This window comes from Lampris incognitus, chromosome 5, assembly GCF_029633865.1.
Source record: "Lampris incognitus isolate fLamInc1 chromosome 5, fLamInc1.hap2, whole genome shotgun sequence".
Taxonomy (NCBI): domain Eukaryota; kingdom Metazoa; phylum Chordata; class Actinopteri; order Lampriformes; family Lampridae; genus Lampris; species Lampris incognitus.
Window position 1 is genome coordinate 56195659 of NC_079215.1, and position 13343 is coordinate 56209001.

The following is a 13343-nucleotide window of genomic DNA, read 5'->3' on the forward strand; positions in this document are numbered from 1 at the left end:
TCACTCTGTTTATGTCTGGACAAATGAAAACAGGACTCCCATATCACAAGCAAGTTCTACAGCAACAGAAATATATACACCTACTAGCTCTGCCGTTCCCAGATTACCCTTGTTTAAAATATAAAATGTGTCTTTACGCTCAATAGTCAACCCAGCCACTGAGGAGGATGCACAAGCCGGTATGTTCCCAGTGCCGGTCCCAAGCCTGGGTAAACGGGGAGGGTTGCTTCAGGAAGGGCATTCAGTGTAAAATCTTTGCCAGATCAAATACTGCAGCTCATGAATCAGATTTCCATACTGGATCGGTCGAGCCCCGGGTTACCAACGACCGCCACCGGTACTGCTGGAGACTATGCTACTGTCGGGTGAAGGAGGAGGAGAAGGGGAAGGCATGTCCAGAGACAGCGGGAGAGGAGGAAGGGTAGGAGTGTAGAGCTGAGAGCTGGAACTTTGAATGTTGGCACTATGGCTGGTAAAGGGAGAGAGCTGGCTGGTATGATGGAGAGAAGGAAGGTAGATATACTGTGTGTGCAAGAGACCAGGTGGAAGGAGAGTAAGGCCAGGAGCATCGGAGGTGGGTTCAAACTCTTCTACCATGGTGCGAATGGGAGGAAAAATAGTGGTAATTCTGAAGGAAGAGTATGTCAAGAGTGTGTTGGAGGTGAAGAGAGTGTCAGACAGAGTGATGAGTATGAAGCTGGAAATCGAAGGTGTATTGATGAATGTTATCAGCGCACATGTCCTGTGATGGTCTGGTGGCCTGTCCAGGGTGCCTCCCCACCTGCCGCCCAGTGACTGCTGGAATAGGCTCTGGCATCCCCGCGACCCTGAGAGCAGGATAAACGGTTAAGATAATGGATGGATGGATGGATGCCCCACAAGTTGGGTGTGAGATGGAAGAGAAAGAAGAATTCTGGAGTGAGTTGGATGAAGTGGTGGAGAGTGTACCCAAAGAGGAGAGAGTGGTGATTGGACCGGACTTTGATGGGTGTGTTCGAGAAGGGCACAGGGGTGATGAGGAGGTGATGGGCAGGTATGGTGTCAAGAAGAGAAATGTGGAAGGACAGATGGTGGGGGATTTTGTGAAAAGAATGGAAATGGCTGTGGTGAATACATATTTCAAGAAGCGGGAGGAACAGGGGCTGATGTATAAGAGTGGAGGAAAGAGCACACAGGTGGACTATATCTTATGTAGAAGGCGTGATCTGAAAGGGATTGGAGACTGCAAGGTGGTGACAGAGGGGAACGTAGCTAGGCAGCATCAGATGGTGGTCTGTAGGATGACTTTGGAGACCAAGAAGAGGAAGAGAGTGACGGCAGAGCCAAGGATGAAATGGTGGAAGTTGAAGAAGGAAGACTGTTGTGTGGAGTTCAGGGAGGAGTTGAGGCAGGCACTGGGTGGTGGTGAAGAGTTACCGGATGGCTGGACAACCACTGCAGAAACAGTGAGGGAGACAGCTAACGACCGAAACTACAAATGAAACTGGTCGCTGGTCGTTACGCCACTGTATTGTTTATAAGGGGTGGGGATACCTGCAGTCCGTTGAGACTGAAGAGGTCACTTAGATGAGTGATGAAACGTTTCCCTCAATAAACGTCATGTCCAGGTGAACTCATTCACCGTTCTGTGATATAAAATGTGCCGTTTGCAGCATAAAAATCCACTAAATGAAAGTATAGAGTTCGCTACAGTGTGAAGATTAAAGGACGAAATTTAAGCAGTTAGTATTGAAATATTCAGTCATTCAGGGTAGGATGGAGTGGGAGATTGACAGGTGGATTGGTGCAGCATCAACAGTAATGCGGACGTTGTACCGGACCGTTGTGGTGAAGAGGGAGCTGAGCCGGAAGGCAAAGCTCTCAATTTACCAGTCAATCTTCGTTTAAACCTTCACCTATGGTCACGAGCTTTGGGTAGTGACTGAAAGGTTGAGCTCGTGGATACAAGCCGCTGACATGAGTTTCCTCCATAGGGTGTTTGGGATAGGGTGAGGAGCTCGGACATCTGGAGGGAGCTCGGAGTAGAGCCGCTGCTCCTTCGCATCAAAAGGAGCCAGTTGAGATGGTTCACGCATCTGATTAGGGTGCCTCCTGGGCACCTTCCTTTGGAGGTTTACCGGGCACGGCCAACTGGGAGGAGACCCCGGGGTAGACCCAGAACTCGCTGGAGGGACTACATGTCCAATCTGGCCTGAGAACGCCTTGGGATCCCCCAGGAGGAGCTGGAGGGCGTTGCTGGGGAGAAGGACGTCTGGAGTGCCCTACTTAGCTTGCTGCCACCGCGACCCCGACCCCGGAGAAGCGGCTGATGATGCGATGCGATGCGATGAGATTGAAATATAAGTTTAGCATTTCTTTAAATGGGCCAGAACCTGTAAAGTTTCTGTGGCAGGGGTGATTTTAAACATTAGTTTGGAAGCAGGTAGCATTAGGAGTGGCTCATCTCAACAACAGCAATGAGGAACAAGTGTGTCTAATTCAGCAGACAGCATGTGTGCTTCAGCAGGCAGACAGAGAGAACATGGGGCTACGCTGACATTATGGAGTATTATAATTGTGCTGGGGCAGGACAGTGGTGCAATGATAAGTGCAGACGCCTCACAGCAAGAAGGTCCTGGGTTTGAGCCCCGGGGTGGTCCAACTGAGTCGTCCTTTGTGTGCAGTTTGCATGTTCTCCCCGTGTCTGTGTGGGTTTCCTCCTACAGTCCAAAGACATGTAGGTCAGGTGAATCGGCCATACTACATTGTCCTAGGTGTGAATGTGTGTGTGTGTGGGCCCTGTGATGGCCTGGCGGCCTGTCCAGGGTGTCTCCCTGCCTGCCGCCCAATGACTGCTGGGATAGGCTCCAGCATCCCTGCGACCCTGAGAGCAGGATAAGCGGTTTGGGTAATGGATGGATGGATCCTTCCGTTTCAATGTTATATCCTTCTCTCACTAAGATCTGTGACTGATTTTCTTTCTTTTTTAAATTTTTTTTTATACATGGTGATGCTGGTGGCATGGCTCAGGTCCTGGGCTGTTCCGGCGGCATCTGTACACATCCTCCTCATCATATTCTTCATACATTTTATAATTCTGTTATCCTCTTTCAGTGTTGTATTCTGTAAATGGTGTAAACACAACATCTGTTGCACGTTGTCCATCTTGGGAGAGAGATCCCTCCTCTGTTGCTCTCCCTGAGGTTTCTTCCTATTTTTTCTCCCTGTTAAAGGTTTTTTTTTGTTTTTTTGTTTTTAGCGAGTTGTTCCTTATCCGATGTGAGGGTCTTCTAAGGAAAGGATGTTGTGTTGCTGTAAAGCCCCTTGAGGCAAATGTACGATGTTGGGCTATACAAACAAAATTGACTTGACTTGACATGACTTGACTAAAGTGTCTGAACCTTGTTAGGGGTTTACTTTAACATTTTTGAAATGTCATTGTTAAAATTGTGAAGAACTTCAGATTTTTAGGCATTCAGATCTCAGATTCCCTCTCCTGGTCTTTAAACACCAGTTTCGTCATTAAGAAGGCACAACAGAGCCTATACTTTCTGAGACATCTTGAAAATTTTCAGAATGTCCACAAAAACCCTGGTCGGTTTCTACCAGACCACCATAGAGAACATCCTCACAGGAAGCATACTGGTGTGGCTCGGCAACCTGACTGAGCGGGACCACAAACAGCTGAGAGGGGTAGTAAAAACAGCTTCAGACATCATAAGAACAGCGCTGCCACAGCTTCAGGACATGAAGGAAGGCCCCGAGTATGATGGAGGACACAATCCACTCGGCACATGGTCTGTTCTCCTGCTGTTGTCCCTCAGGACAATGCTTACAAAGCATCAGAGCTCCCGCCAGCTGCCTCACACACAGTTTTTATCTCCGGGCCGTCAGAATAGTGAACGGTAGGGTCCTTACATAACTTTCATTGATTTATTATTCTGTGGGGTTTCTGATTTGTTATTTATTGTTTTTGTTATTATTTACTGTTGCCATATATATACATATATATAAACAATATAAATCACTATATATATAACTATATATAACTATATACATACATATAACTATATAACTATATATATAACTATATATAACTATATATATATATAACTATATCTATATATAACTATAGAAATATAACTATATATATAACTATATATATATAACTCTCTCTATATATAACTCTCTATATATATAACTATATATATATAACTATATAACTATATAACTATATATATAACTATATATAACTATATATAACTATATATATAACTATATATATAACTATATATAACTATAACTATAACTATATATATATAACTATATATATATATATGTGTGTGTGTGTGTGTGTGTGTGTGTGTGTCTGTGAATGTTCTCATTCATCCAGGTCATGGTTATCCAAAGGAATTGAATCAAGTGCAACTGGATATATACCAAGTCCAGTTGCACTCGATTCAATTCCTTTGGATATATATATATATATATATGTGTGTGTGTGTGTGTGTGTGTGTGTGTGTGTGTGTATATATATATATATATATATATATATGTGTGTGTGTGTGTGTGTGTGTGTGTGTGTGTATATATATATATATATATATATAGTTTTAAGGGCTGACAGAGCCAGGGCACATGCATTTCATTGCATTTGAAGGTACATGGTACTTGTATATGTATAAGACAATAAAGTGAACTTGAACAGTGAGGTAAAACGTACTTGCAAAACAGGCCATTTAGTAGTTCTGGCTCTTTAGTTTCTGCACAGCACATTGCAGTGCAGTCAAAGTTCCCTAGAGACGCTGTGCTGCTGGCATGGGCCTCCATTACAGGGGGTCCCCTGGAGATACAGCCAGCGAAAGCCAACATGGGTCCTTATGTGCCGGAACACCCCAGCGACCCTGAGCGAAGCCAGGCACTGTGAAGAGCGACGTGACAGGGACTCCTCGTAGTCTGACCTCCACTTTAGGTTCCAAGTATGGACCACTACTGTGCCAGGCCAGAGGGGCCTGCATGTGGTTTAAAATACTTCCTGAGGGGCAAAAAAACAGGGATCTCTTTTCCACTTGGGGGACGGGGTTGTCCATGAAATGCTGGTGGTTGAGTGTGGGTCTATCAGTACTGAATCTCATGGTACAATTAACGGGCCCGTGCAAAGAAAAGAGAGACTATATGATGCTTATGGTCCAAATGAGAATCCTCCATGGCTGCACGGTGCTGCAGGGGTCACACTAATGATCAGTGTGACATTGCCCTGTGGGCTCTAAATGAGAATAAAAGGGTGGAAAAGCTTCTAACTCTGAAAGCATGAAATTACATATTTCAGCCTATTCTATGCTTAAAGAATGAGCTCTCGCCCCTTTTCCTTTAGCAATCCTCCTTCAGCCCTCCTTGCTCTGTCCGCTCTCCTTTCCCTTTTTTCTCCCTCATTTCTTCCTTTTTGTCATTCTGCAGCTTAAATCAGCTTTTCTCTTGCTCCCATTAGTCTTCTCTCTCTTCCAATGTTAGCAGCCCCCAAATGTGGTTGTAACTGGGGGGGGGGGGTGGGGTGATTATAAATAGTGTGCCATAAAAGTGAGTAGCACTAACAGGAGAGGACAGGAGAGGAGAGGAGAGGAGAGGTGAGGGGAGGGGAGGAGATATGATGGCATGAGAGGAGAGGAGAGGAGAGGAGAGGAGAGTAGAGATGAGGGGACGAGGGACGAGTCTGTGCCAGTTAGAACACTGCAGACTTTGGAAACTGTCCTCTCCTTCACTGGAGATTTTGAACTCCAAGAGCATTTCTTTAAGCTAGGCCTGGACACCAGCCAGCCAGCAGGCAATTACCTCCCAACTGATGTCACGAGAGGGGCCGAGAGGATCTCACCGCGCTCGGTACGTTAGATGTGCTATAGGGGGGGAATGTTTGAACATTGTTCAGGAATCGTTGAGAGCCGGGAAAGTCTGTGAATGATGACCACACACACACACACACACATATATACACACAGAATTCAAGGTAAACTTACACATAGGACATGCAGAGCCACCGCTCCCTCCGTTCTCTCTCTGTGTGTGAACAGGTCGGTCGGAAACTCATGCAGGGCTGGAAGAGAGAGAAGCATCCCGTTATACCAGTGTTTGTGCACGTGCATGCTCCAAAGTGCATGTGTACACCCGCTAGTATGCATACATGTAGGTGAGCGTGCAGGCAGGTGCCTACCCCCACGCCTGCTTTCTCGTGCACGTCTCTTTGAATGTGTGCATGTCTGTTGGCTGAAAGTGTGGTGGAAGGCAGGCAGCACGGGCACACAGTTTCGATGCCCGGCAGAGAGGTCAATTCTCTGAACATGAAAACACGATAAACTCATACAAACTGACAACTGCCTCGAAAGAGTGTGTGTGTGTGCGCGTGGAAGTGAGTCCTCCAGTACCATCGGGAAGACCTGGGTGTATGTGTGTCCTCTGGAAGCAACCAGAGGGCTGGGTGAGGACAAAGTGAGTGAGGGCAAAGAGGAGAGAGGAAAAAAAAAAAGTAGTAAAAATAGAGCCGGAGATATTTAGGGTACGGCTTGAGGGACAGAACTCCAAGGAGAGAGAAGACAGTGTGAGTTTAACTGCATTTTGGAAATGCCACTTTTCTGCGTTATAATACAGATGCACACTAAAAAAAAAAAGTGAGGGAGAGTATGTCAGAGAGAGAGATAGAGAGAGACAGACAGAGAGAGATAGTTTTTTTATTTTCAACAGAAATAGAAAGAGAGAGAGAGAGAGAGACAGAGAGGTTTTTGCATTTTCAATTATTTTCAACAGATAGAGAGACAGAGACAGACAGACAGACAGACAGTTTTTTTAATTTTCAACAGAGATAGAGAGACAGAGAGAGACAGACAGACAGAGAGACAGAGACAGACAGACAGACAGTTTTTTTTAAATTTTCAACAGAGATAGAGAGACAGAGAGAGACAGACAGACAGAGAGACAGAGACAGACAGACAGACAGACAGACAGACAGACAGACAGACAGACAGACAGAGAGTTTTTTTATTTGCAGCAGAGATAGAGAGACAGAGACAGAGAGAGACAGACAGACAGAGAGACAGAGACAGACAGAGGCAGACAGAGAGACAGTTTTTTTTTAAATTTTCAACAGAGATAGAGAGACAGATAGAGAGAGACAGACCGAGAGAGAGACAAGAGCATTGAGAAAGGAGAGCACTGAAAAAATAAGTGTTTAGTTTAAATAGACGCCTATGCCGCTCTACCTTTGCCACCTCTCTCTCTCTCGCTCTCTTCCTGTCCGCCAAGCTCAGTGTCAGGCCCTCGGCCCAGGCATAAGTGCTTGGGAACCCTTGTCTCTCACTCCTCCAGCACCCTGTCACCATGTCACCCCACCATCCTCCCCCTCCTTTACCCCATTCACGGGCCGCCGCTAGCATCTGTTGCACATTTCACCACCCTGCCTTTGAAAGAGCGAGCGGGGCACAAGGCAAGGGAGCCGCCGCTGATTGTTAGCATCTGCCGCACCACACATAAGTGTGTTATTTACCAAAACTTTCTTTGTAAAGTACAATAAATTTACTCAAGGTCATTTGGAGAAAACAGCTGAAACAAATGATGGCAACTTGCAGCTTTCAGAGATACATAGTGTCAACCAATACAAACTACAAAGATGAGGACACAAGCCATACAACAGAGACAACACCACACTTGACAATGAGAGTAAAACGAGTCACGTGGTACGCTCACCCAAGATGGCTGAATAGGAGAAGTAGTGTCTGGCCAATTCGACAAAACTCTCAGAAAAACCTAGATTATGATTGTATAATACCGTCTATTTTGCGCCTCGTGGTTACATGACTGAATATGTCCCAAAAGAGTCATTATTTTACTCGTAATCTGCCTCAAAATCAGCAAACTAAAACTTCTACCGAACCAACGAGCAAGATGGCGCCGCAGCGTGAAGCTCCAGATACCCCACACCTAGCTAACGTGGCTACTGAACTACAGGGCATTCGGACCATCCTTGAGACTCCAGCTAAAGATGTACCCGGAGTGAAAAGTGGAATGGATTCTCTGAATGACACTGTTAAAAAGCTTGGGGACAGAACTACCGAGGCCGAATCAATAATATCAGCGCTGGAGGATGACAACGCTAAACAGGGCCCAGTCATGGAGGAAATGGTGAAGCCAAACAGGCTGCTGCGAGATAGGCTACCAGCCTTGGAGGGCTAGCCCCAGGTGCCAGAACATCAGGGTTTCGGGTATCAAGGAGGGGGCGGAGGGCCAAGATTACGATGCCTTTCTCAAAACACTGCTACAGGAGAGTCTGGGAATAAATGCGGATGAGTGGTACGAAGCTGACAGGATTCATCGTGTGGGCCCACCCCCGAATGACAACTCCAGACCGAGGCACATCATCGTTCGTTTGATGCGAGATAAGGCTAAGTCTGCGGTGCTAGCAGCAGCTAGGAGGAAGAAAGGAGTGAGCTGGAGAAACGCGAGGATTTACTTCTTCCAAGACTACGCCCAAGACATACAAGAGAAACGCAGGAAACACGATGAGGTGAGGCGGATGCTGCAGGCACGCAAGATCGTGTACACCCTGCGATATCCAGCCACAGTGACCTTCACGCTTAACAAGCGGCGACACCAGTTCTCCAGCCTGGCGGAAGCTAAGCTCTTTCTCAGCCGCCTGGGAGATAAAACAGGGGCCTCTGCGGAAAGAGGTGCGCTCGCTGATGGCAAGGATTAATTTGGGATTTCGAGACCTTGGCTAACTGACATTGACATCGAATTGACATTGATACAGCAACAACTCTTATTCGTTTGGTATAGAGGGCACCCGCGGGAAACAGGACCACGATGTCACCGTGTATGGACGGGACTGTATCGAGTGGAAACCCCCAGCGAAAGGCAGCCTTAGGTCTACCAAACGTTATGCAATCACTAAGTTGCATGTTAAGGAGTGAGGGTTGAGTCAATTGGCTAGCCAGTAGTGGAGCCTTCGACGGGATCAACCAGTTCCATGGACTCACTAGAGTTAAACTATGGGAATGACTGGCATGGGGGCCAGCTAGTTCTCAGTTTTGTTTTTCTTTTTTTGTCTGTTGTGTCTTTTAGTCTTGTAGGTTATGCTCATGTTATGTGTCCGATGTCTAGCCATAATGAGTCTACAAATACAGGCAGTAGGCCTACTAATTGCAATGCAAGTAGGCTATTTTTCAGATCCGAGGGATAAATGCATATAGGGCAACTTTTGTTTTTTATGGGGATACTTCAATAATTCAGTATGGGTTTACTTAAAATAGTATCTTGGAATATAGCGGGGTGCACACATGTTATTAAAAGGAAAAAAATCCTAACATTTCTCAAACAGAAAAAGGCTGATATAGCCCTTATTCAGGAAACACATTTGAATGAGAAGGAATCTGACAAATTGAAACGAGACTGGGTGGCACAGGTTTATTATGGCACATTCCCTGCTAGGAAGAGAGGGGTGGTTATTCTTGTTAAGAGGAACGTAGACTTCCAAGTGCTGAAGCACATCTCAGATAAAGAAGGTAGATGGGTCATCTTAGATGCTATAATGGAAGGCCAAAGAGTGACAGTGGCTAATATCTATGGTCCGAATTCAGTATCGCCAGACTTTTTCCATGATGTCTGTAATATAATTAGAAATGTGGGGAACGACAATATAATTATAGGGGGAGACTTCAACCAGGTTAGAGATCTGAAACTGGAAAAATCCTCTCAATCAAGCCGACCCAGCTATAGGTCTGCATCAATGGCTACAATAGAGTTGATGATGGAAGAACTGGGACTTATTGATATATGGCAGTTATTACACCTACAAGAAAGAGATTATACCTTTTTCTCTCACCCCCATGCCACATATTCTAGGATTGATTATTTTCTTATATCTAGGGCTTTCGTTAACCAAGTGCTTAGTGCTACAATTGGCAATATAGTTTTGACGGATCATGCACCTGTGGATGTAGTTATGTCCCCTCAAGAAAATGAGGAACGGGTGTTAAGGTGGCGCTTTGATAATTTCAGGTTAAATGGAGAAGAGTATTGTACATTTGTTAAGATGGTGATGTGTGAATTCTGGGAATTTAACGAGGGCTCAATTTCAGACTCTGGGATGATGTGGGACGCCTTTAAAGCATATGTAAGGGGGCGTCTTATACAACACAGTGCGCTTGCTAAAAGAGCAGAAAATGAAAAGATGCTTAAACTAGATAAAGACATAAAAAAGCTTGAGAAACAGCATATACAGCATCCAGACCCAGAAACGTGGCGTAAACTTAATAAATTAAAATTTGATTTGAATAACATTTTACAAAGGAAGGCCGAATTAGCGTTGTTTTATAGGAAGCAGAAATACTATGAATAGGGAGAGAGGGCGGGCAAATTATTGGCACATACTAATGTCTGTATACTAATGTATACAGATCCGATGGCCACCATTCTCACCAATGGCATCATGTCACCCTCTTTTAAGCTGAGCCGTAGCACTAGGCAGGGCTCGCCTCTCTCACCTCACGTTTTTGCTCTTTTTCTCGAACCACTGGCACTGGCCTTACGTGCGAATAAGAATATAGTGGGAATACAAGCGGGTCGGGAAGAACATAAACTTTTTTTATATGCTGACGACATCCTAGTGGTATCCAATAATCCTGAAATGGCTGCATCAGAAATTAATTTAGTAATAGACTCTTTCTCTGAGATATCGGGATATACAATCAATTGGACAAAATCGGAAGCCATGCCACTATCTAAATTATGCCCACCGGTCATTAGAGAAAAATGGCAGTTCAGATGGATGCCGTCCGGCCTAACATATGTGGGGATTAAACTAACGCCGGGTCTGAATAAGATAATGGAATCAAATATAGCTCCTATCATTCAAAACGTTCAATTTCTGTTGCAGAATTGGACTAAGATGAATATATCACTGTTGGGAAGAATAAACCTGGTGAAAATGATTATAGCGCCTAAAATACAATATATTATATACATGCTACCCTTATCATTCCCGCGCTTGTTGTTAAAACAGTACAACACAGTAATTGAGCACTTTATCTGGATGGGAAAAAAGCCCTTATTTAACCGCACTAAGTTATATGCAGCTAAAGAACAGGGGGGCCTGTCACTCTCAAAGATTGACTGGTATCATTATGCCTTCTCACTCTCCCAACTTTCTAAAATGAATGTTCCTCCAGACCAGGCTCCTGCTTGGGTAAGGATAGAAGAAGAACTAGTATATCCTTCCTCCCTAGAGGCATCTCTGACACAAATGGGAAGAGCAATACCATTCAAGAACCCAGTGTTATCTTTTGCTCGGGAATCTTGGAGAGTTGCGCATCATATTATGAAATCCAATACATATCTCACACCTAAAGCATCCATATGGTACAATAAGAAGCTTCTCATAGGCAAGAGGACATTAATGTGGGAAAGGTGGGCTAGGTCAGGTGTACATCTCCTTGGAGATCTGTTTGGGAAAGACGGAATGAAATCCTTTGAGGAAGTGAAGATAGAATATAATCTAGACAAATCAGACTTTTGCAAATTAGGCATTGTATATTGGGCCAGGTAAAATCTGAATTGAATCCACAAACTAGAATACAGGATCTATTCCATACAACATGGATGGGAAAAGGGGGGGGGGGCACAATATTTTATGTGCATATTAGGGAAGCACACAAGTCACAACTAGAGGGCCTGAAAATGTGTTGGGAAAAGGATGTTGGGGGGGGGAGATTTCGACAGAGGTCTGGGAGAAGATTGTTGCATCGTGGCATAAATGCTCACGTGAAGCACAGTCACAACTCATTCATTATAAGGTGATCAATAGAAGCTACTGGACCCCATGTAAACTGGCCAAACTGAAACTAAGGGACAATGATGCTTGCTGGAGATGTGGGAAGGAGGCTGGGACTTTAGTACATCTACTGTATTATTGTGAGAAGACAGTATGTATGTGGGACAACATTGTTGTTTTTCTGAACGGGATGTTGAAGTTGTCACTGATTAAAACCCCAGCACTGTGTCTTTTGGGACTGTTACCAGATTATGTCAGAATGTCTAATCGGATGAAACTATGGGTACAGCTGGCTCTGATAACTGGCTGTAGAATAAATCTGAGACACTGGAAATCCTCTGCTCCTTCAACCTACAATGAATGGATGGAAACAATGTATAACAATGTATAAGATGGCAACATATGAACGAATCACTTATAGAGTGGCAGGTAGAGAGAACATGTTTAAGGAGGTCTGGCGCTTATTCTTCACAGAAATGGAATGTGGACATTGAAATAGATGATTACTCTGCATGAATATTCATATGGACTCTGTGGCTATGTGTCTTGTCTAATTGTTTTTTTTTAAATTTGTGTATGTTCACTTTGTTTGTTTGTTTTTTTTGTTTGGGTGTATGTTGTTTAAAAACAGGAAAAGAGGACAGTTGAGTTTGTTGGATACTAGTGTTATGATGCATTGTGTTTATAGATGCAATTGTTGATCTGTCCAGAAAAATATCAATTAATAAAAAAAAAGAAGACAATGAGAGTAAAACGACTGCTAATTACAGCTGACATTTGTGTAGTTAAGTGGCTACCACATCCGGGCGGCATGGCAGTCTATTCCGTTGCCTGCCAACACGGGGATCACCGGTTTGAATCCCTGCGTTACCTCCGGCTTGGTCGGGCATCCCTACAGACCCAATTGGCCGTGTCTGCTGCGGGTGGGAAGCCGGATGTGGGTATGTGTCCTGGAGGCTGCAGTAGCACCTCCTCTGGTCGGTCGGGGCGCCTGTTCGGGGGGGGGACTGGGGAGAATAGCGTGAGCCTCCCTTGCGCTACACTCCCCCGGTGAAACTCCTCACTGTCCGGTGAAAGGAAGCGGCTGCTGACACCATATGTATCGGAGGAGGCATGTGGTAGTCTGGAGCCCTCCCCAGATTGGCAGCGGGGGTGGAGCAGCGACCTGGATGGCTTGGAAGAGTGGAGTAACTGGCTGGATACAATTGGGGAGGGAAAAAAACAAAACCAAAAAAACAAGTGGTTACCACCTAAGAGTTGCTAATGCTAAGAGCATTAGAGAATAACTGATTGTGAGCTACCACATGCCTCCTCTGATACATGTGGAGATAATGGCAAGTTGATGAAACCCTGTAGATATGGTTCTTACAGTGGATGCTGCTGATATGCGAAGTCAAATCACTCTGTGCTGCAATTTTGTGATTATCAGCATCATTTGATATTTTACTGCAAAACACCCATTATTCTGGGGTTTTTTCCCCCTAAACAGATGGAGGTTAGTGGTCCACGGTAGAATCGATGGCTTCTGTCGACTGCTAAGTGTACCTCACAG

General features: G+C 44.9%; 1 protein-coding gene across 1 annotated transcript in view; it reads right to left on the bottom strand.

Annotated features, from left to right (window-relative positions):
* LOC130112766 (sodium/potassium/calcium exchanger 3-like) overlaps positions 1 to 13343 on the bottom strand; it is an 86416-nt gene that overhangs the window by 19819 nt on the left and 53254 nt on the right. Inside the window, exon 3 of the mRNA XM_056280249.1 lies at positions 5991 to 6067. Coding sequence (XP_056136224.1) covers positions 5991 to 6067 — 77 coding nt within the window. The remainder of the gene's footprint in view (positions 1 to 5990; positions 6068 to 13343) is intronic.